The sequence below is a fragment of the Barbus barbus genome, assembly GCF_936440315.1.
Source record: "Barbus barbus genome assembly, chromosome: 33".
Lineage (NCBI taxonomy): Eukaryota > Metazoa > Chordata > Actinopteri > Cypriniformes > Cyprinidae > Barbus > Barbus barbus.
This window is the reverse complement of record NC_136761.1, coordinates 25,349,674-25,374,476: the sequence shown is the minus strand read 5'-3', so window position 1 is coordinate 25,374,476 and position 24,803 is coordinate 25,349,674. Positions and strand designations below refer to the sequence as shown.

The following is a 24,803-nucleotide window of genomic DNA, read 5'->3' as shown; positions in this document are numbered from 1 at the left end:
AGTACACTTGAACCCATCTTTCATATACTAGTATGCTCAAGTGTACTGCAAGTGGTAACTGTAAAGGTCATTGCACACTGAGTCCAAAATTTTTGCATGCGTTTTTCTGTTTTTCGTATCCCCCATACTTTCCTATCAAAATGCATGCTACGGATGCGCCCTCAGACACTGCTTAACAATATGTCTTTACTATCACTCTTGACCAATGCATTCTTGCGGAATTAAAAAAAAAAGACTGATGACTTTTTTTTACCATTGAATTTGAGTCTATAAGATTATAATTAATACAACACAGTACAGTCTGTATATTAAACAATTTTATTTTATATATTTCATAGTATTTTTTACATAGATGGGAAATGGCAACGACAACACAGATTCTCTCACAGAGGAACTTATTTAAAACATGGGAGTCATCCCACATTGAATTTTCAAAATACAAAAAAATTACATTCTCACTTTCCACCCACTGCACAAACATATGGCAGATCACAACAAATACTTGCCACAGCTGCCAATAATATGTACATCAACACTGTACTATGTCATTTGAAACACTATAACAGTCAGTTAGGGAAGGGAGCACATGCAAGATCATTTGATGACACATGCAGCAGTCCGCTAAACCAGTCTCCAAAGCCAGTCACATTCAGCTCATCTTATAAAATGTACTCTGATGTCATCTTTAGGGTTCAGTGTTTTTTTTGTTATGAATAGGGATTTCCAACAATGTTATGAATGCAGTTCAAAGACAGAAGCGCTTTAGAATATAAAATGTAGCTGTTTGGGATGTTTCTTTCATACTTTGGCAGTATTTTTGATCATTTTAATGATTAGTAAGCATTATGACAGTTTGTCAAGAAGCATAATTGAGCCATAAAATGCTGCACAGAGATTTTTTATGGCTTAAGTTTGATTGCCTTTGATCACTGAACACTTCTAAAACTGCATAACGTCTGCAGCATGAGAAGATAAAGCCAGAGTTCACATTTCAAATTACGATTCACAAAGCGCAGCAATTCAGACACATCTTAAAGGAATAGTTCACCCAAAAATGTAAATTTGCTGAACATGAATTCACCCCCAGGCCATTCAAGATCTAAATGAGTTTGTTTCTTCAGGAATAGAAGTTTAGCATTAGATCACTTGCTCACCAATGGGAAAAAGTCCATGTCCTGTTGTGAGAGGACAATGTGAAATGGACTTTTTCCACTTAAGGAAAGTGTTATTATGGACAGAAGCAACAGTTTGCACATAAAATGCCTTAATGATGGATTTGTTTCAAACAAGCAGCTATTCACTTCACAAGATGTTAATTGATGGACTGGAGTGGTGTGGATTATTTCAATGTTTTTATCATCTGTTTGGGCTCTCATTTGGACGGCACCCATGTAATGCTAAATTTCTCCAAATCTGTTCCCTTCAAAAAACAAACTACAGGCCTGAGTGAGTAAATTTTTAGCAAATTTAGGTGAACTATTCCTTTTACAAAACAGTCAAAAAGTACATTTCCCAACAACCAATGACACATCAATTTACCATGGACCTATACTTGATATCTCATTAATCTTATATTTCACATTGTGTACTAAGTTTTTGATACAGCAGGGAACCAGCCTCTGCTTCAGTCGCATGTACAAATCAATGTAACCTCTATACTTTCGTTGTAGTGAAATGTGCCATCGCTAAAAAAGTTTACACCATATACGCTTGAAAACGTGTTAAATTTCATAGAACGCTGATTTCGGTGAGCACATCTGGGCTCGGAGATCAACACACCTCAGCTATGTTTTACAGAAATAATCATCTGCCCTACAGCTGGTTTCCAATCTGATAATGACATGCAACACTACAATCAGTCATTTAACATGTGCTGAAAATAAACTTTTTCCAACCAAACTGGACGGGGTGCGATTGACTCGCAATACCAAATGAGGCCGCATTCTCTCTACACACTACTAACATCATTTATAACCACACCGTAGATGTTTTAAGGTCATGCAATAATTCCACAGATTCATAAAGGGCAAACAATGAGGAAAGTTGCATTTCACACAAATCTATTTGTTTTCCCTGGAAGTGACTATTAATACTGATAGTGCTTCTGTGGCTTTCAGCCGTTGAGCTTCATATACTATATGTACGAGATGAGCTTCCCTTTTATAACCCCACTCATACGGGACCTTTGATCCACTGCAGTCTCTTAGAACATGACCTCCTCGCAGCTGCCATAGTCACTCTCCACCATATCTGAGCCAGCATAACTGCGAGGTGTCCTTCTAGTAGATCCAGGCCGCTTGGAGCCGTCGCCATCCGCGTATGATGGCTGTGCCACGCTCAAGCGCACGCTGAGCCTCTTATAGCCACTGGAGACGTTGTCCAGGCTGCGTGTGTGCTGGGTAGGGTAGTAGCTTATGGCAGTGTACTCATTAGGGCACTGAGAGCTGGGCAGCGGCAGGCCATCCGGCCCTAAGAAGTCATCTAAATTCTGATTGCTGTAACAAGGGGGTAATGGAGCGCGGCGGTCGGCGCGGTCCAGCGGGAAAGGGAAGCCTCCGAAGCGAGAGTTCCTGCGCGACTCTGTGGAAGCCGTCGAGTAGGTGCTTTCCACAATGTCAAACTGTGGGAACTCTTGACGCATGGGACGGCCGTAGTAGTCAGGATCAGCTGGATACACTGTGAATGAGAGTTATTATTATTATAAATCTTTTATTTCTTGCAACTAGGGGTTGCACTAATTAGTTCTGACACTAGTAGATGAGTTAGGTCCACTAGCTGTACCACATGACTTCAGTTGCACTTGGTCTATACAGGTGTTCTACAAGTAGTGATGCACCAATATTAAAATTATATTTTCATGTTATGGCTGATAAACACTATTGTTTGAAAGTTTGGGGTTGGTAAGATTTTTAATGTTTTTAAAAGAAGTTTACCAAGGCTGTATTTATTTAATGAAAACTGCAGTCAAAACAGTAATACTGTGAAAAATTATTATTTAAAATATTTGTTTTAACTTATTTAGAAGTTAAAAGAAGTTTTTCATATATTTTAAAATATAATTTGAGATGACAAAGCTGAATTTTCTGCAATCATTATTCCGGTCTTCAGTGTCACATGACCTTCAGAATTCATTCTGGTGCTCAAGAAACATTTATTATTATTATTATTATTATTGTCATCATCAATAATGCAGTTGTTTTGCTTAATACTTTGGTCCATTTTAAAGTGTCCTTGCCAAAGGATACTTTTATTTTCAAAAACAAACAAAAAAAATTGACCCCAAACTTTCAGGCAGTATTTTTTTTATTATTTACTTATTTATTTTTACTCATCTAAATATATATATTTTTTTTTAAATAAAAAAAATTATAAACTACAAGTGAATTAAGGAATCACAACCTTATGTACAGAATAAGATTTGTGTTATTAAATAGTTTTTAAAGATTTACTTTAAGTGAGAGTTAGATAAAAGGGTTAAATCTATAAATAGGGAAAATAAAATAAAATTAAACAAAATATGCACCAATATATCTGATAACATACTGACATACTGATAAATTGAAAATCTCCACCATCATCCAATAATGATATGGGTACGGATAAATTGTGCATCCCTAATGGCAAGGGCAGGAGAAAATTCATCTCACTTGTGTGACATTAATTTTATTATTAAACCAATACAATACCCAATATGTCCAAATATATGAAACTAATAAAGTGTCGCTCAGAGTTTTCCCATTATGCGAGTGGGATATGAATGTTTTGCACTGTCTGTCTATGACAGTTATGGCCGTTTATGGTGATCCACTCGTAAACTTTCCATCAAGGCAATGTTGGATGTGCCAAAACCAGCAGAGATACAGTGTATGAGACATTTGCATTAGGTAAACACTGTCCTGCTGACTCTTTCAATTTAGTAAAAATTAGCCATGTTTTCAGTCAAAATTCAAAAAAGTAGTCAAATAATTCTCAGCTGTTTTTGAAATGCTTGAGTGTTAAGGATGTGCTTGAGAATTTAGTATGTCACAATTTTAAATGTGATAGTTTTTAAGCCATAGCTTTTAAAAAGAGACACCCAATAGAAAGCGCTCAGTGCTGCAGCAAACAGAAGATGTAATTGAATATGACCCACACATGCTTTTCCATTGACCTGCAGGAGCACACGCAGCTATTTGTCCTCCACCGCTCTCGTCTTTTATGATGTGACTAAATTCCAAATGAAGTGAAGTGCCTGTTGAAGCTGGGAAAATAATAAATAAAACTCAAGTTCTCACCTTCGTAATCGTGCTCCCAGTTGTTTTTCATAATAGAGTCGTTATCAGAGCTGGTCGAGGGTGGAGGAGGTAAATTGGGGGCCACACTGCAAATCACAGGACCCTGAGGCCTGGACCGAGAGCCCACCTGAGGGCCGAGCACCCGCTGTTCTTGAGTTTTGAGTGAACGGAAAGGACTGCTGTCCAGATTGCCTGTAGAGCCAATCAGGGTGCTGATCTCCATCGGAGAGCTGATCTCGGTTTCTTTCATCATGTTTTTGGGCAATGTTGGGAAGTAGCCGTTGGAATCTTGCACGCAGCCGGACTTGTGCTTCTTGCGGCTGACGTAGTGTTTTCGGAAACACACAAAGGCTACGACGAGGAGGACAAGCCCCAATATGCCTGCACAGATCTCTGCGATTTCCACATATGAAGGGGAGGTGGTGCGCTCACAGTGGATTGAGTTTCCCGCCATTGAACAGGTAAAACCATCGACACATGGATTGGGAGTGCATGCATTCTGACATCTGCAAAGAGAAGGAACAATTGACTGAATGTAGGAGTGTGTGTGTGTGTGTGGGCCACACTGCTCTAGATATTCTCACACTCAGTCACAGAGACCATTCAATGGAAATGGCATATGCCATCTTATCCAAATTTAATACTTTTCTCATTCCAAACGTCCAGTGTACCAGATGTATTTCTTTTACATTTTCTTTATGCAAGGAAAAACAGTTATGTTATCAAGCTATCATCTGGGTGTTTCCACACAACTATTTTCATCTTGAGACATAAAATAAAAAATGCCAGCTACACACCTCTTCCTCCAGGCGTGAAGAGTATTTTCTTTTTTTAATTCATTCCATTATTTTATCTTTGATATCTTTGCGCATTTGATGTTATAGAATGCTACGGCCAGCATTTTTTAGCATTTTCACAAAATTATCAGAATATTTTGTTGTATGAATATCTGAAAATGCAGTATGTCAAAAGTTTTTAAACACAAACAATAAGTTTTATTCTAGCTTTGTGCATTTTGTTTTATCAACACTTGAATGTGGGTGAGAAAACAAGAGAATCATTCACCCCTCTTCACTAAATAACTTTAGTAACATTAATATAAATCAGTTTATATTTAATTTGCTCAAGCTTTAGTGTTATATATAAAGGAGGACAATCAATAACGTTTTAATTAATGCTAATTAATCAGACTTCTCAATGCCTTCACCAAGGACATGATATGCATGTGATTTCAAGAGCTTCGCTGTGTGAGTCTCACCTGTTTCCAGCAATTTGTGCAGAGCAGTTGCAGATGTACCCTTGATTATTTGGCATACACAAACCATTAGCACATGGCTGGGATGCACAAGGATCGTCCGGCAGGATGCCGTTCTCACAGCGAGAGCCAGAGTACCGCAATGGACAGCTACAGCGAAACTCTGGAGGACAGATGGAAAAAAAATGCATCTTAGAATAATGGTCAAGATAAAGGCATTTCCATCGGAACTTCTGTGCTGAGATGACAGTGTAGACTGACACTGGGGTATTGGGAGATCTTTTGAATGGAGATACAGCGGAGATTATCATCTCCCTGGCTTTATTTCCATATCTGTGTAGTGCAGCTTAGATGCTCCAAAAACATTCCAGCATTTCTGTTTGTTGTCCCTTACCAATTTGTTAAGGGACCTTGTTTAATATTCAAGAATTAATTCTGAGTCTTATAACATGAAACAGAGATGAAAAGGGTGAAATATATAAGGGGTCAATACATTTGCACCACTTTAGTACAATTTCATTAACTACTTCCAACTTGACCAAGTTCTGGTACAGATTAGTTAATGCATTTTTAAACTAATAGTAAACATTTAAATCTTGGTTATTTTAGATTTATACAGTATTACAATATTACTGTTTACTAATTGTTAATTTTTATATTTGCATAATTTAAACTTTATTGTTGTTAATTTAAACTTTACTGTAAAGTGGTACCAATAAATTAATTTTTTATTTTTAATCTAAAATTTTCTAGTGATCACGGCAGCAGTAGTTCATCATCATATGCTGATTAAATAATGTAGCATTCTAATCATCCATATATCAAAACTAGTATAGATAAGCAAGATTGGAAACTGCGTTGTGCAAATGGCATTCAGATTTGCTGACCATATCTAATTTTAAGAACGGGTAGGTAAATCAGTGAATACAGTGTGTGCAAATTTAGAGTAACATTGCTTTCTCACCTCCACTGGGCTCTTCAACACAAGTGCCTCCATTCTCACAAGGATTACTGGCACAGATCTTCACATCCGAGCAGCACTGGTAGATCCCGAAGAGCCTGCCGGTCTGCGGGCCAGTTCCCGTCGGTCCCTCCTCTCCTCTCACTGCCTCTCCGTTGAACTGTACAGTCTCCAAACAGCCGGTGAAGCCTAGGCGCTCTGCATCTGCACTGGGATTGGAGCTGGCCAGCACCAGGGCCCCACCGGAATGACTGAGCCTGCATGGTTGAGGCAGAACCACCGAGTTGGAGTGGATGGCATCAATGGTGAGTCTAAGGGTTGTGCCGTTGACCTCCAGAGAGACGTGGTGCCAGAGGCCATCAGCCACAGGGTGGTTGGCCACATGCAGTCTGGCAGGAAGCATGTTGCCACATCTATATCTGAGCCACAGCTCCTTGTCCACCAGCTAGAAAAACAAACACATGAGTCAATGACAAATAACAGCATTCATTATAAGAACAGGATTTCTCTTTTAAAAAGTTAAAGCAAAAGCACGCACATCAATCTCAAATGGGTGCTCGACTAAAAAAACAAGTAGAAAAAACATTTCAAATGTAAAGTCGGCAACTTTTGCATAAAAAACTTTTGCATAGTGTGTGACATTGAGCGCGCAGTTAGAAATGTACTCTTTGTATTCATATCTATTTCATGGGGATTTGAAAAACTTAAACTATAATATTCTTAATAAAAGTTTAAATCTAGTGACTATACAAATATCATGTGGTGTAACAATTAAAAAAATTGGCTGGCTGCAGTGTAAGTCATAAACCCCGCCATCTCCATGTAAACGAATGGGATCTAAGCCAAACTAAATAATCAAATTACACTTTAAATAAATATTTCTCAAAGATGGTTTAAAACATTTTAGGTCGTTCTTGTCACGTTAATGCATGTTCAAGTGTTTCCATTTAGTTAGCCATTCGATGCTATAAAAATGTTGTGCGGTGTCATGACCCAGTTGAAAAAAACAGCTTATGCTGGTTAGGTATGTTTTGAAGCATGGCTGCTGATTTGAGCTCGTATAAGCTGGTCCTTAGCTGGTCATGTGCTGGTCCTAAACTGGTCCTAAGCAACTAGCTCCTGGACCAGCACATGACCAGATTGAATGACCGGCTAAGGACCAGCTTAACAAGCTCAAATCAGCAACAATGCTTCAAAACATACCTAACCAGCACATGCTGGTTTTTTCAACAGGGGATTATGAGCTTGTGATTGGTTCTGCGAGAGTTTGGGCGGGACTTTGATACCGCGACTCCAGCTCATGATCACTTCTGTGCAGACTCGGGCACCAAATGAATGACTACTGCACCGAATCAGGCTCCAATTAAATCAGTACCGTGCTAACTCAGGCTTCAAATGAATCACTACCATGCTAGACTGACTGCAGAAGTTCTGGCAACCTTGGCCGCTTTGAATGGCCAAGGTCTGCCCAAGAGACCACATGACTGAGAGGTAAAGCAACCAATCACGTTTCGTGCCGCGTCATGTTTAGGGGCATGGAAATTTGCCCACAATAACAGACTGATGTGTAAAACTCTTGGACATATTTTAAAGATTCTATGCTGCAAACGTTAAATATTTCACATATAATCCAGCATTTAGTTGATCCTGATAAGCACTCATTGTCACAGATGTAAACACGACGGCTTTCTTCTACCATGAGGGGGTTTGGCATCATTGCATTTTTGTTTCCAGATGGAACGTTACAGAACGTGACACACATCTCCCGGAAATCCTGTATAATTCAACCAATTCAATGATGACTTCGAAACTCCTAAAGTTTTTCCAGTGTTTGTGTGCAATATAGATCAGATGTTCATTCAACACTCCATGGGCAGTGTACACTTTGTGGTTTTGGGAAAAAAAAGAAAACAAACAGGGTGAGCTCTCGGTCTTCTCCATCTCCACGATCTGCTTTTAGAAACACGTAACTAAAATGAAGTGTAACTCAGCAAATTCTCAACACAGAAACATGAGAGTTATCTCTATAGAAAGCTGCAAGATGATAGCAGCCATACTGGGATGTTTTGGCTTCATTTTGTATAGTGGAAGTGGAGATGCATAGTCCATTAAGCTGTAAAATACTAAACAGATACTCAACCAATTGTAGAGGAGGTTCAACTAAAAAAAATCTGAATTTAAAACTTCAAAAGAAAAGGGCAACTCTCACTCTAAAAACATAAACTTGACTTTTATTTAAAACAGTGATGTTTCGGCCAACTTTAAGGCCTTCATTCGACTAAAGAAATAAATCCAAGCCTATGTTTGTAGTAGAGTAGAAAATTAACGCATGTTCATCACTAAAGAGACAGTCAAGCCACTGCATGTGTGAATTGCAAACTGAATGTGTTTTTGAAAATGCTAAAGAAAAATGAGCATCACGTCATTGACCCAGAAAAGCACCTTCAGTCTGGCAAATATTAAAAAAACATCAAAACAAAAGTATACACATTAGCTTTAGCTTGACGTCTGTGGCTTGAATAAAGTTACATTTACGGACTGTGCCCAGGTTGCTGAAGAGCCAGTGAAGCTCTTGCTGAGGTAGGTTAGATAGGTTATGTTATTGCACAGTTGGAAGCTCGTGCTCCCTGCGCTCAGTCCGTGGGAGATAAGAAGCTCTTTGTGTGCACTGAAGGTAGTTGTGAAAAACAGAGCTCGTGCACGATTACTTCTCCTTCAATCACACCAACAACTTTGTGATGCAAAGCATTCAAACAGATGCTGACATTATGCCTCCTCAGCGATCCACCCACAAATAATGGATCACTCAAATATGCATATATTAGTTTAATGTTCTGTGCATTAAAAAAAGCATAGCTTGTGTGTGTGCACTTCACATTTGAAAGTATTACACTGATGCTGAGAGTATGCATTATTAACAATCATCTCCTTCACACCAGCCTCTTAATTGCTGCGGCAGAATCTTCAGAGAGTTTTGCTATGAGAGAAGCGAAGCACAGAGCCTTTTGCTCTGATCTGATACCAGTCAGCCCATGGGTTTTGCTCATTTGCTTCCATTGGACAGAGCTGCTGTTTGATTTTGCTGTGCTGAGCTGAGTGTGCAGTGGTGAGATGAGCACAAAAAAGGATGAGGAAGTTTTCCCGAGAGAACTCATCGAGGGTAAATGTTCGATCTGAGTTTTGGTTCCTCGAGGGCAATGCGGAGTTTGACAGGTAAGAAGGCTGTTTATCCACCAGAGTCCACATAAAAAAAAAAAACACAGCACGTGATCTTGCAGTGCTTGTAAATCGGAAACTAAACATCAGCCAACTAAACATTTACAATCCAGCAAGCAGTAGGGAGTATTATTAAGAAATGATGACTGTTAGATATGACAGCAAAAATTCTGTTTGCTGATGCGGTTAAACTCATTCTCCAGAATATTTGTTCTTGATTGGTCAGTTGTGGCTTTCTGTGGCCAACTAAAAATTATTTGACTCACATCAATGTGCATTAATTTATTTGGCAGGCAGCTGTGTATTCAGTGAAATAATGTATGTTGCGCTGGTCGTTTTAGCAAAATACACCATTTATGGATAATGAAAATGTCCTGATCATCCTATATATATATATATATATATATATATATATATATATATATATATATATTCATACTGCCTGACTAATAACCCTCACTTGATTATTGTTATTATCCCTCAATGCATGATGGATGAAAGCTCTGTAAAGCTCTGCTTTATTGTCCACTGGATTCATAGACAGCATCCTATTCAAGATGACAGTAACTCCACATGCACAAATAGCATGTGATCTGAACAGGATTGATGACCAGTGATTACTAGAATAAACATTTTATTGATACTTTTTAATAGTGAGACTCGATTGATTTTGTATGACTGTATTTATACCAGTTTGGGGTCAGTAAGACTTTTAAGTGTTAGAAACAAGACAGCATTTATTTGACCCAAAAGTACAGTAAAAAAGTGAAATATTCCAATTTAAAATTAGGTCATAATTTGAATGTATTTTAAAATGTAATTTTTTCCTGTGATCAAAGCTGAATTTTCAGCATCAAAACTCCAGTCTTCAGGGTCACATGATCCTTCAGAAATAATTCTAATATGTTGATTTACTGCTCAAGAAAACTATCAATGTTGAAAGCAGTTGTGCTGCTTAACATGTATTTAGTTAGTTATTTTTACAGTCATTCTTTGAAAGTTCAAACAGCATTTGTTTGACATAGAAATCTTTCGTAGCATTATAGATGTCTTTTCTGTCACTTTTGACCAATATAATGCATCCTTGCTGAATAAAAGCATTAATTTATAACAAAAAACACTAAACTTATGAATGGTATTTCTATATATTTACATTTATAAATGAATCAAAATTTCTCAATTCTCTCTGCCATCTTGTATAAATTTTTGCAATAAAATTTGACCAAATAATGGATCTTAGATGAATCATTTGGTTCCCTGCTGTTCGGAAGAGTCTTGGCATCAGGATCATGTCTGCGATGTCTTACAATGCTGTCTAGGTAGGTTTCGTAACAGACCTCCTGATGCGAGTCCGGCTAGAAGAAAAACCTAATTATTGCGCTCAATGCCCCCATGCTCGGACTCCTCACTGCATTAAAGGGTATCAGTTCCAGCATATCTATCCCGCCACAGATCTCGTTTCTCTTAATAGTGTTAGATCGCAGCTGTCAGTATTCATAAATGCTACACCTGCTTAACTGACAAGTCACCTTTTTTTCCTTTCTCTTTTCAGAGGTGGCTTTGCTCAAATAGGCTCGATTTCCATTTGAAAGTAATTACTTAAAAGGTAAGAAAACTGAAAGTACTAGCTTAGCAGTTGATTCAAATTTTACAAAGGCGAGGGGCCGTTTCCAAAGCACAAGCTGTTGCTCCTCTCAAATTAAAAGACTGATAGGAATTTGCTGAGGTGCACCAGAATGTTAATTCTCCAGAGAGACACATGAATTATGTCATGTATAGCTTTGCAATGTGTGAAGATGAATGCCCTGAAGATTTCTTGGATGACCATGTTTAACAATTCCTTTTGAAGCCCCTCTGCAACAATGAAATGGTCCAGCTTGCCAAGTTTCAAAACCCAGAGGTAAAGCTTTGAAAAAAAAAAAAAGGAGTGCGCTTTTGATGTTGCAAGCCATTTAAATTGAATATTCAATTATGGTGCATAAATGAGGTGTCCTCCGGGAGAGATGTCATATGATTTTGAAGCAGAGGTCAGCATTTCAAGTTATGCTTGCCGCATTCTTTATCTTCCTCACAATGTATAGAACATGAATGCACTTTACAGTCTTTTGTGCAGAACCATAAAGACTTCCTCTAGCTGAAGCTTCAAAGCTGCATTAGGCCGTTTAAATAAACAAATACTCAAAGAGCCCTCACTGCGCCTCGGAGTCAAAGAAGGAGAGCAGTGAGCCATGAATTCATCATAACACTCATTTCAGAAATACAGGTTGATTTATCCCTGATGTGCTCAAAGGGTGGGATGAAATCCACATCACAAGCGCTTTCATTCCCTTTTGGAATGTGCTCCGGAATATTAATGCGTTTAATGCGCAGTTAGTCGTTCATGAGAACAAACAAGCTTCTACTGCAAACATTTGGACATTGCATTTGTCATGGGGTGGAGGGAAGTTTCCTGTGATCGGTCTATTGTGATCTGGATGGCGGGTTTTCTTTGTATTTTAGATGTATACCTACAGCAATTCACTCTTTGTTGAAGACAAAAGTTGTTAAAGACTCAAGTGTGTTTGAAAAATGTCATACCTCTAATTTCCCCCAGTCAGAGGCATTGGTGGACATCACTGTGCCCTGTGCGGCAGACGTCTTGAGTCGAAGAGACAGATGGAAGTTTTCTTTGCCCTCTTCCATTTGATAGAGGTATTTCAGATAACCCTTGCCGTCAAATCTCACAGCAGACTCTGAAACGCAGGAAGCATAAATAGTAAAACACTTGGCAAAATGTGCAGCAGTTGTCTGCTTCTTCTTGAAACTAATAACTGGAATCAAGTCAAACAGGCCTATTAACGGACATTTACATATAGGCTACTATTATTCAAAGGTTTGGGATCAGTAAGATTTAAAAATAAATAAATACTTTTATTCAGCAAGGATTCATTAACCTGATCAAGAATTACAATAAACATGCATACAAAGTCACAGAAGATTTTTAAATAAATGTTGTTCTTTCTATTCAACAATCCTGAATAAAAATAAAAATACAGTTTTAACATTGATAATGATAAGAAACAAATCTGCATATTATAATTAATTCTGAAGGATCACGTGACACTGAAGACTGAAGTAATGATTCATTTTTGTCATCACAGGAATAAATTACAGTAAAATATATTATAATATAAAAAAGTCATTTTAAATTTCTATTTTTACTGTATTTTTGATCAAATAAATGCAGCCTTGGTGAGAGAAGACTTCTTTCAAAAGCATTAAAAAACTAAGTTTTGAACAATAGTTCAATAATAAATAGAATTAAAGTATCATACTATACTAAATGCTCCTGGTGTATATGTAAGCTACAGACGGAAATTAAAGTCATTATTCATTAAGTATCTTTCCCTCTGGCATAGCTTTCAAATCTTATTCACGTTCACATTCATTTAAATATAATGTGCCACACATCACACTAGATTTGATGTCAATGATGCCAAATGGCTTTAGTTCTTGCATGTCTCAAGTATTAAAAAAGCGTTAAAGACAAATGAGACTGTTTTGTGAATATCAAAATTTTTTCGACCATATAACTTTGGACACCTTGGAGTATAATGATAATAAAGTTTTAGTGGTCTTCAAGGCAAATATCTTGATTTAATAGCTTATTTTAGAGCTCATTTAGTCTTATTTTGTGTCATTTTACATCATCTTGAGGGCCCTAGCCACCTGGTTGAGAACCACCGATATAGATTAAGCCCGTGGTCACTTGTGCTGCTTGAAATTTCCACTAAACATCTCCTTTTGTATTTTCTGGACAATGAAAGTCATATGATTTTGGAACGATATGAGGGTGCACTTCATTTAGGGTGAACTGTCCCTTTAAGGCAGACCCAGAAAGGTGCAACTAAGTGAGAAGTTAAGTGAGATAATATTCAAGGCCTCCAGGTTTGTCTAAATCCTCAGTGGAATGCAAAATAAGACGCTGGTGGTCTCGCCACCTACCGTTGCAAGAGCACACGCTCTCCCAGCTGTGCTGCGGGGTGATGAAGTTCGCCCGTGCTGTGGCGTAGTTACTCATTCTCCCCTGCCTCATCACCACAGCGTTCCTGCAATCCCGAGGTGGGCAACTAGTGCCCACACAACCATCATGCTTCAGTCTCAAGACGTTCAAACCCAGCGTATCTTCTATGGTGGAAAGGACTCCGGTGAGGCGCTGAGTAGACACGGGCTGGACGGAGCCGTCCTGAGCTCTCCGGACCAGAAGGACCTCCATGTTGACGGAGTTTGGCTGCTGTTGCAAGCTGGCGATGTGCAATTCTTGTCTGGGGATGTTCAGCTCCAAGCCCAGGCTGCGCTGGAGGCCTCGCCAGTGATCGGACACGAACTCTTCTGCCGAAAGTCCTGCCAACTGCAACGTGAAGCCCTGATCCAGATCGTGTTGAGCGGCAGCCCAAACATGGACCTTCACTCCAGCCCAGATGCTAAATTTCCCATCGGACACGCTCACGTTCAAGTGGTACCAGCCTGGATCCAGGTTCTTCTCCACCACGATCTTCCCATCCACTACGTCCACAGAGAACAGGCCCTGGTCCAGGCCATCAGAAACCAGTTTGTAAGACAGGATGTCTTGGGGATCTTGGTCTGTGGCGTGCAGCTTGCCGATGACACGCTTCGAGAACGTCCCGCCGGCGGTGGTGATGAAAACCTCTAGCGGAGTCACAGTGGGTGGATATCGGCTCTGCTCTGTGATGTTGATTTTCACCACGCATATTGAGGACAGTGGAGGGTGGCCGCTGTCAGTGACCTGTGGAGATGATATTTATGTGATGTGTGAAAAAAACATTGCGACGTGCGAACAATACACTGACCTTTGAAGAGTGCTTTAAATAATTTAAGACGGTGTGGTAGAATCACTGGTCCACAGATAACAATCAAGTATAGGTCAGGTTGTACTCTCCCATACATGCCATTTTCCACTTGAAAGTTCACATAAAAATGAAAGTTTCTGTCAACATTTATTTACTCTATTGTTGTTCCAAACCTGTATGACTTTTTTTTTTCTTCTGTGGAAAGGTTTGTGATGCTCTTTTCTATACAATCTCAGTGAATGGTGACCCGGGTTGTGTGCTCTTTTATAATTTAATTGAGAATACATTTCAACTTCCGATGCAAGTTCTAAACTTGAACTGAGGTAGCAGGATTCGGAATTTCAATTCAGATTTGAGTTAAAGGAAGCATAACCAGAAAATGTTTAATTTAAAAAAAATTATTAAACTGCTACATTTAAATTGAAGGAAACTGCAGTAAGTATCATTTTTAACTACCAAAGGAAAATTTGTCAAGACAAATTTCAAAGGTTGGGTTAACAACACCTTCCCTGAAAATCTTGAAGGTCATGTAGGTTACACAGAGACAGATAAATAAATCTGAAACTATAATTTTGCAACCTATTGAAATGTGTATTTACAATATAATATAATGCAATATAATATAGGAAGGGGAATTTTGCCCCACAATGAGGACTAAGGTTGCTGAGCTTTAAAAGTGACGACCAAAAAAAACCCAATTGCTTCTAAAGGCGTGGAATAGTCCTATAGCATAAAATTAGTATTTTATGGTAGTTTCAGTGTCTTTGAACACTTTGACAGCACCAATTACTTTCATTATAGGAGAAAGCAGCATTAAAAAAAAATCTTTCATCTTTCTATGATTTCCTATGCAACATGAGGATGAGTAAATGATGTCAGTCTTTCATTTTTGGGTGAACCATCACTTCAATCTTAAAACAAGCATGTGTTGTAAATATGCGCTGTACTCATAACTGAAATTAATGAATGAAATCTTTCACCTGGATTTTTAGCAGATGCTGAGGCTTGTCTCTCCTCCTCAGCGGGGAGGATACGGACAGCAGTCCTCCTTGGTCAATGTGAAAGCTCCTGTCCTCATTTCCCGAGACAATATAGAAGGAGAAGGGAGGGCCGTTCTGAGGCGTATCTCTGTCTGTTACCAGCAGCTGCAGAATTCCACCGCCCACAGCCTCCCCTTCCTGTGTCCAGAAAAACACCATTAATCAAGCTGCACATGCTTGGAAAATGCCATCAGACTTTTAGGAAACTTGTAGCTGTCCTTTCTCGAAAGTAGATGAACAATTAACAAATGTGTTCTTTATTTCGATCGGGACGCAGGTGATTATGGAGTTTTATTGTATTCTATTGCTCTGGCAACAGAATGTATCATGGCGAACAGAGAGAAATTGCTGGAAAAGTATAAAAATAATAAATGATGTTTGTATAAAATAATCTGATGTTTGTAGGTTTCTTGCTGTTTTTCAAATCGTACGCGTATTTCTGTCACGGGACTCGTTTTCAATGCCAGATTCTTCTGTGCAAGCAATTCTAAGCTTGAAGAAACAGCCCAATTCTGTCTAAATGAAAACACGGCAAGAACAGCTGGTGATTTTTATCACTCTGTCTGCATTTGTCAACAAAGTGCTACCGATTGGACCGACATGTGCTCCCGGTCTTCCTTCAAGCTGGCACAACTGGAACAGGTAATTGAAACGGAGTGCTCGGCTGGCAGAGATGAGCCTAATTGTTACTGACCACCTACGTGGTGGCAAATAGCCACTGCACTCTGAAGACACAGACACCTTGGGTAGGGGTAAAAGGGGTGTGAAAAATATTTCCAAGTCAGCAGAGTTGAACCTATAATTAGAAGCAATGGATCCGGCTGACTCCGAAAGGGTAAACAGAGTCCGAACACTGTTGCAGAAAAAAATGACTATATTATACATGGCTGATTGGCTCTTTAGCCTGAACCCTTGACTTCCCCTGTGCATCTGAGCACAAATGTGATGACAACCGTGTCCCGTTTTTGCACCTTCGATGACCCACAATCCTATGCTTGTGATTCAGTGCATTGAAGGAAAAAGAAATGGTAGAGAAACACTCAGAAAAGGCAACACTAATAAAAAAAAGGGGTGATGCTTACTTCAAGCCTTTGTGTAATGCATTATACAAGTATTATATAATGTACACTGTAATTCATAAATAAATGTAACCAAAATTTGTTTTAATGCATTACATTTACTAAAGGTGTAACAGTGAATAGAAAGGTATTATAATGTATTATAATGAGATCATACAATGTATTACAAGTACTGCTGTCAAACTATTAATCGTGATTAATCGCATCCAAAATAAGTTTTTGTTTACATAATATATGTGTGTGTACTGTGTATATTTATTATGTATTAAGAAAAAGATGTTACGTTTATATATTAAATGCATTAATATATGATATAATTTAGATTCATATAAATATATGCTCGTAAATACATTTCAAAATATATTCTGTATGTGTGTTATATATACATAATAAATATACACAGTACACACAAATATATTATGTAAACAAAAACTCGTGATTAATCGTTTGACAGCACTAATTACAAGACATAATGCATTAAAACTACTTTTAGAATTCATATATATATATATATATAAAGGCTTTAAGTGAAGTGTTACTAAAAGTTTTTTTTAAGACTATTGGATTGCATTTTACAAGAAAGTACCATTTCATTCTTTCTACTTCAAAATGTCCAATTTAATTCAACATGTTACTAGCATTTTGTTTGTAAGTAATTGTGAAATTTACTTGCAGCTGAGTGAAAATTGGTTATTTGAAGCTTGTGTCTGATGGAGAGGCAAGAAGCAAAAGATCCATTTTTAACATATTCTTTCATTTCTACCATGAAATAACCATTTTAATCATCAAATGTTTGCTTGCTTATCTGTAGAGCTCATTTTTATTTCTTCTAGATCGTTAGGCGTGATATTGCAGCTCCGTCTGAAGCAATCTGACTGAAGAAAGATTTCAACTGAAATCATTGACTAACTGGGCATGCAGGGAGGCAAAAAGGTAGATTTTGGCCGTGTGTTTTTACCTGAAGAACGAGGCTGTGATTGATCTGCGAGAACATTGGTGGGTTGTCATTGACGTCAGACACGGTCACTGTCACCTGGGCGGCGGAGGATAAAGGAGGATCGCCTTCATCGGCAGCTTGCACGGTTAATGAGTAGTGTGTTATCTGAAAGGCGAGGGGCCGTGTCAGTGGGATTATGAAGATATGAACATCATGGCACCGATGTTGAATAACAGAAGTCAAATACGCACAGTAGTGATTAAAATGTTCATCTGTGATCACAGGATTCAGATACAACTAAGTCCCTGATAAAACAAATGAGTATGTGCTCTGAGCAGCGATTCAGGAGTGAAAGTGAAACCCACCTCTTCCCTGTCCAGCGTGGAGCTCACCGTTACATGGCCGGTGCGAGGGTCGATGCTGAACTGCTGCTTTGGATCACCGCTCACAATAGAGTAGATGATGAAGTTATTTGGAGGCCCATCAAGGTCGACGGCTCTAACCTGAGACAGATGCACAGTTAGGAAAGGAAAGGAAGATGAGCACACCTGAGTGCTATTAAACAAAGCTTTAAAGCTCTTGATTACGGCAGATTTGTCTAATCTAGAGGTCTGCATCAGACACGGCTAATGTCACAACAAATCACTGAGCAGACTGTGAGTGCTCATATACAATCATTAGCTGATTGCTCCATTCAAACTGTTTATCTGATTGCTTAAATGACAGATGCATTAAATCATTCACTCAACAGCTGCCACAATAGCTTGCCTCAATCCCGTCACCAGATTGACAACAGCTGCCTTTATTTTGCTTCATATAAAGTCTGAGACCTCTTACATACGAAGTCAAAGGCAATATGATAACAGTCCAGAAAAAGCACGCTAAAAATTATTTTTCATAATCAGTTTTTGTTGTTTTCCATTAAAAGTCTATTTTTAATTAAAAGTCTACATTTACTTAAACTAAATAATAGCCTACTATTAAAATACTTTCTGTTAATTGAAATAAAGCGGAAATCAAATAATTTATATTAAATGAATTTTTAAAAATGTACGAAAATTAGAAATGTTGCTCTAGCAGAACTGAAATCATTTGAAGTACTAAATTTACTAAAAATAAATTAAAGCTAACTAAAAAATTCTAAAATAAATAAAAATGACAAAACCACATAATAATATGATTAAAATTTTAATTTAAATTGTAACTAAAATATAAAAATAACTAAGAAAACATACTAATAAATAACTAAAATAACAATTTATTTCTCTCTTTAATAGGGTTTATGCTTTGAAAAATAAAAAAATATTTAACCTTCCGATGTGGTAAGAAAAATGCACTAAATTCAACATAATAATATTCCCATAATATATAACTCTTAATATCTGTATATTATTATTGCATTTACATATATTTATATACAATTTTGATTTGTTTACAAATCAACTATTTTACTAACTGTTAAGCCATTAATTGAAGCAAAAGTCATAGTTAATAGTTAGTTTTAGTGAAAATTGAGTAAAGTGTGACTGAAAAGTTTTATCATTGGATGTTGAGTGACAGGTAAGGGAAAGCGTGATACCTGCAGAACCATGTCCCCAGGTGAAATGTCCTCTGCAATCACAGCACTGTAGCTACTGCGGTTAAAGACAGGTGGGTTGTCATTGACGTCTGTGATATTGATGATAACCGTGGCAATGTCACTGAGCGACGGTTTGCCCCTTGCTCCCTCCACTGACAGGTAATACTCGTGGCAGAGCTCGAAATCCAGCACAGAGTTCACCGACAGCAAACCTGTGGCACAAAACAACAAAATCACATCCAGGCCTGGGCCATCTCTTTAGCAGTTTCCAGCTGGTTCAAAGCAATTGCAGAAATGACAAAGAAAGTAAAGTTTGTTCTGAAAAAAAAGGGAAAAGTTTGGATAAAAAATACTAAATAGTGACTTAAAATAAAAAATACAGTGCTAGCAGGATACAAAATCCCTCGGGTTGGATGAGTTTATTTTGCATTTCCCCAGCGACAGAAGCACGTTACCAGCTGGTCTGAGGGTTTTGGTGAAGAGAAACCTGTTTCCAATGCAAAGTGTGATAATGAAAGATTTATTGTTCAAAGTTTATGCTTGTCTGCTTTAGATTTATCCAAACTAAACTGCTGTTTTGTGTGCCTAACATATTGTATGCTCAGTACATAGTGCTGACAGAAATTTTGGTTTGAAAGCATTTCAATATAACACCAGCTGATTTTCTTTTATTGCTGCATCCGCTGACCACATAGAAAACTCACATTCCAACATGACTAATAACTCTCATGTACTTCCCAGTGGACTTGGACTGAATGAATGATATCTTTTATGCAATGTTGCCTTTTCTGTTTTTGCAAAGCACAAGAATCTGATTCATCTAAAGCATTTGAAAAGCCGGTGGGATTTGCTCTGTGCATTATGGGTAGTCACTGTTATTTTATATCTCATTCTCAAGCAGAAGAGAAAGTTGACTACTGGACCTTTTGCTGGTCGGTCTGCTCACATTATTAGAGTAAAACGAGATGGCACTGATCAACAAAAGCACTGGCATTTTTGCTTAGCTCAAGAATCCAGTTTGCAACAAGTGCAACAAAATTGCTTTCTGTAATGTTTCTTTTTTATTGATTTTAAAGATCAAGGGCTATGTTGTGTCACTTAATGGCTTTCTTAGAGATCCTCCACCGTATTATTAACAGGGCTTTGATTGTCCTTGGCACAAGTTCTGTCAATATAGGCATGTTTGTGCTTGTGTTCAATGCAAGAGTGGACAACAATAGTGTAGAATATCAGAGACTGAATAAGACACATGTAAGATGCATCAGAACATTGAAACCTGAGGAGCTGGAATTCAGAGAGGCCCCAAGGAAACAGGACAATGTCATAAATTAGATTCTGGCACCACTAGTCTGAAGCAAGCAAACTAACCAACTTTTTCACAGAACAGCTTACAACCTTGAGACAAAAGAACACTTATTGATAATTCGAATTAAGGAAGAAGACCGTCAAATTTTGGGCAAATAATCAAGACCACGATTGAATTCACGAGCTTCCTTAGACTGGCTTCTCCCCCACATAGAAGACAGACCAAACCAAAATTCCTTTGTCTAAAGAACATGCCTTCGTTCTCCATTGAACTATACAAAGACTTTCTTTTTCATATGCACAGAAAATCATCCTAAAAGGACATTTCTATGCAGAACCCCATATTATGTTTGTAACCCACATATTAGACTATCATGTTTTAATCAAATATTATGTATGCCTTTTTAATCATTATTATGCGTGTTTGGTATGTATGAGTTTGAAAAATCATGCTTTAAATGTTTCTTCCAATCAATTATTTGTCAAATGTATCATAGTCTTGTTATAGAAACCATGTTCAAAAGTATACTTTGCAAGGGCCTGTAAAGTTCGGACCTCTGACTGAACAGATAACATGTTGATTTATTGATGGGGTGGAGAAACAAAGCAATACCTCGAGCAAGGACAGTGACTAATTGGTCAAGACGTCCAGATGGAACGGTCTGAAAGCCGAGTTTAAAAACTCAGGAGATCATCAAACGCTCTCTTCTTCTTAAAAATGCTCTCTTAGCTCTCTTGGTCCTCTCCCTTCTCCTCTTCTTCTCTTTTGTCAAAGCTGCTCTTTGAGCGTGCTCTGGCCCACGTGCCAGCTGCTACCATAATGAGAAGAAGACCAACCTAGTCTTTACATTCTTTTATTCTTTTACTTTATTTTCTTTTCCGTTGTGAGTATCGTGTACTCGGTTAAGTTTTGCCGCCACGCCTCGTCTCCGAGTTCAACTGGAGTCCGTGACCGTCTCAAAATTTCTAGCAGCCACAACTCCATTGGCTTCCCAAGATGTCACTTCAATGACTACTGAACTCTCAACCAATCAGACACTTTGGGGGAACCCCCTTTCTGCAACGATGACGACACAAAGGAAACCCCTTAACACAGGCATAGCAAGCAAGTAACACCTCCAGGTTCTAATCAAATTGGTGTATTTAATATAAATTTTAGCCTCATTGAGAGACTCAAAGCGAGTGTTAAATAAGTGATTGATGGTTGTTAAGGTCTATGCAATTGAACATATTGCTGTAAACTCTGGATTTCACATTTCCATTCTCTTAAACTCATCCTTTCCTTACTTTCTCTCTTTCTGCAACGTGTGAATGCTTGTGTTCATGTGTTAGATTAGTTTATGCCTTAGGTTTATCGAATAAAGTCTTATTTATTTTGAAAAGAGAAGTATCTTGTGTTTTGTGCTCACACATTAATGTCTTAATCTGCCAATCTTGTTACTGTGCTATTAAATAGTGTTTTAACTATATTTTGGATTTTAATATCCAGTGTAGAGTTGATATTATATGGCTTGGTCAGTGAATCGCTGCCGCCTCAGTGATCAGCCGTGAAACAGTGAGTCTGTTCAAATTCCTTATAAAATCATAAATGATTCCCTTTGAGCTAAATTAAACTATTTGCTTTAAATATTATTTTTTTTTTTTTTTTATTACGTTGCAATAGTAATCCTCGTCTAAGCAAAAGGAGCACTTGTCAATGTCAAGTGTGATGAAGATGCATCAGTATGTTCTCTGATTCTCTGCCAAATGTGTATTTTTGTAGATCAATTAATTGTAAGATGGAGAATGATGCAGCTTGGCATTCATAAAAATAACAGTCCAGGTGGATTGCAAAAGCTATCAATGTCAGACATCAGTTTATGTCTGGTCTTATTTTTATTTTTCATTTGCTTTGAATGACAGAAATAACTTTAGAGCATTTTGTCAGAGCAGAGACCACAGCCCAGGGATCATCTTGTCATGAGAGATGCAATGTGTCACTGAACCGTGGGTAATAAGATGTAAAACTGTGACATCTACTGGAAGATGCAAAAACTGGAAACATTACATTATTTTATGAGGGGTTATACGAATCATGGGTTACAATTTATTTTGATGATCCAATTTAGTCATTCTAATAACTAAGCATGTCAACTAACTCTCAGAGTGTTAGCAGACTGTTAGGTTAAGGTTCGTAGAATAATTTGCTGCTAGTTGATGATATGTGATTGCAAAGTTACTTAGTAGAATGTCTAAAGTAGTCAGTAGTCCCATTCATGAGTTCCTGTAATGACAAAATGATGTAGCGTACTTTATCATGTCAGAATGTGTAAAACAGTTATGAATCTATAGCATATAATAGCTCCTATTATACTCTAATGTTGATGTCACACATACAGTGTGACAATAAAGGATTATGTCCCTTCAGCTCACAATGACAAATACTGTGTTGAGTAGCTTTGCAATGTAGTTTTCACAATTATTGTGAGAATGGACAGCTTTACTTGACTGATGATCAACACCCAGATCGCAAAAGTACAACCTGCTGAACAGACTGTACATCTATCCCTCACTGCCTTATCATCATTCGCCATTTACCTCAACTAAGGTCTGTATGGGTGGGGGAAAATAACCTAGTTAATTAGCCGACAGTAACTTGCAAAATGACTCACTTGCACAAAAACTAATCCTTATGGATCGTCCAGTTTTAACGAACAAGTGCAAACTTGCCAGTTCAACAATTAGCTCAAGTAAGCAGCGATATTCTCATTTTTAAAGTTTTTCTTTTTTATTTCTGAGTCATTTTGAAAGTGCAGTAGCAAACTGATATTTTAAAGTCTTTCCTGAGGCTATTTGCAGTGATATATCTATTAGATAACTGTATTTCTGTGACATTTCATTAAGCCCCCCCTGATTTAAGAGTTCTTTTGAAATGTCAGCGGTGTTATGTTGTTAATCAAATTATGATAACTTTTTCACCAGAGTAGGTCAGGTGATTGTCTAATATGGTCATATTTTTTATTTCTGTAATTCATCATGTAAATGTATCAGTGTTACTGGTTCTTATTGCGTTTAATCAGGTTTAAGAGATGAAAAATAAATGCATTTATTTTTTAATTCTACTATTATTCTGAAAAAGGCAAAATAATATAGTGCAAGTGGTTTAATGTATGACTGATGAACTTGAATTAGTCATGACATGCAAAAAATATTCTCATGTACAAACACTCTTTGATTAAAGTTAAAACGTGATTAGCTGCCCCTTTTTGGAAAAGGGAACACCTGAGAACAATCAAAGATGAAAAGATTCATTGTTCAAAGAAAGGGAGATTTCTATTGAAGTGCAGTGGTATAAAAATACATGCAAACTTCACTAAAAGAATCCACTGAAAGAAAATATTGCTGACATAGAAAACGGCTGTTGAACTACAATAAATCATCTATTTTCTTTACTTTCTTACCATATTAAGGTGTATCTAGATAGCACATTTTAAAAAGAATCACTACACTATAGGCAAAAAAAAAAAAGTGCAAAATCTAATGCATACCCAGCAGACCTGAGCTTGACTGTTATGTGCTATGAGGCTATAAGCAACTACACAGTGGATTTACAGCTTTTGTATTGAAATTTTCTTTAAATAGCCAATTGATTTGTGCAGAAATCCTGCTAGCAGAACTCAGAGTAGCGTATTGTTTGACAGCTAATAAAGAGTTTGGCTCAATTTCTCACAAAAGTCCAACAGCGCAAAGGCTCTGAGGATTCGCGATAGGAGACGAGCAAGAGAGAGAGAGAGAGAGAAGAGACTAAGAGTAATGAACAGATGGGAATAAACAAGCTGGCAAGTGCCTGTGTGGATTCAAAACATGTCAGCACAGGTTCTTCTCTTCAACATTTACTCATGCTGAAGAAAATTCCAGATTCACACAACAGGAATAAGCCACAGAGGATCAATGGTAGCATGCTAATCATGTCTACTTTCTGCAAGTAATGAGTAATGTTCTGTACATAGATCAAAAACATATTCAGCCTCAATATCAGTGTAATTGTTTTGTGACACTAACTTCAAGCTCAAGTTGGGCTGAAGTCAAATCTTTTCAAATCAGAGTTTTTAGTAAAAAGGTTACTGAAAAATAAGGGTGTCAAAGACATAGGAACTTTCGGTAACACTTTATTTTAAGGAAACATTCTCACTATTAACTGGTATGCGCATTACTAGCATTTTGCCTGTTCTTTAGTACTTATAAAGCACATATTAATCCATTATTCTGCATGACCATAATTTAGATCTCTTAATCCTAAACTTAAAAACTACCTTACTAACTATTAA

At 37.7% G+C, this 24,803-nt stretch overlaps 1 protein-coding gene across 1 annotated transcript in view; it reads right to left on the bottom strand.

Annotated features, from left to right (window-relative positions):
• Positions 1–299: 299 nt before the first annotated feature.
• The window catches only part of LOC306852795 (protocadherin Fat 2-like), a 48,231-nt gene continuing 23,727 nt past the window's right edge, over positions 300–24,803 (bottom strand). The window contains exons 15-24 of the mRNA XM_079389877.1: positions 19,192–19,403; positions 17,978–18,115; positions 17,634–17,777; positions 15,537–15,734; positions 13,691–14,492; positions 12,284–12,438; positions 6,494–6,935; positions 5,533–5,692; positions 4,275–4,780; positions 300–2,676 (exon numbers count right to left, since the gene is read on the bottom strand). Coding sequence (XP_079246003.1) covers positions 2,204–2,676; positions 4,275–4,780; positions 5,533–5,692; positions 6,494–6,935; positions 12,284–12,438; positions 13,691–14,492; positions 15,537–15,734; positions 17,634–17,777; positions 17,978–18,115; positions 19,192–19,403 — 3,230 coding nt within the window. The 3' untranslated portion in view covers positions 300–2,203. The remainder of the gene's footprint in view (positions 2,677–4,274; positions 4,781–5,532; positions 5,693–6,493; positions 6,936–12,283; positions 12,439–13,690; positions 14,493–15,536; positions 15,735–17,633; positions 17,778–17,977; positions 18,116–19,191; positions 19,404–24,803) is intronic.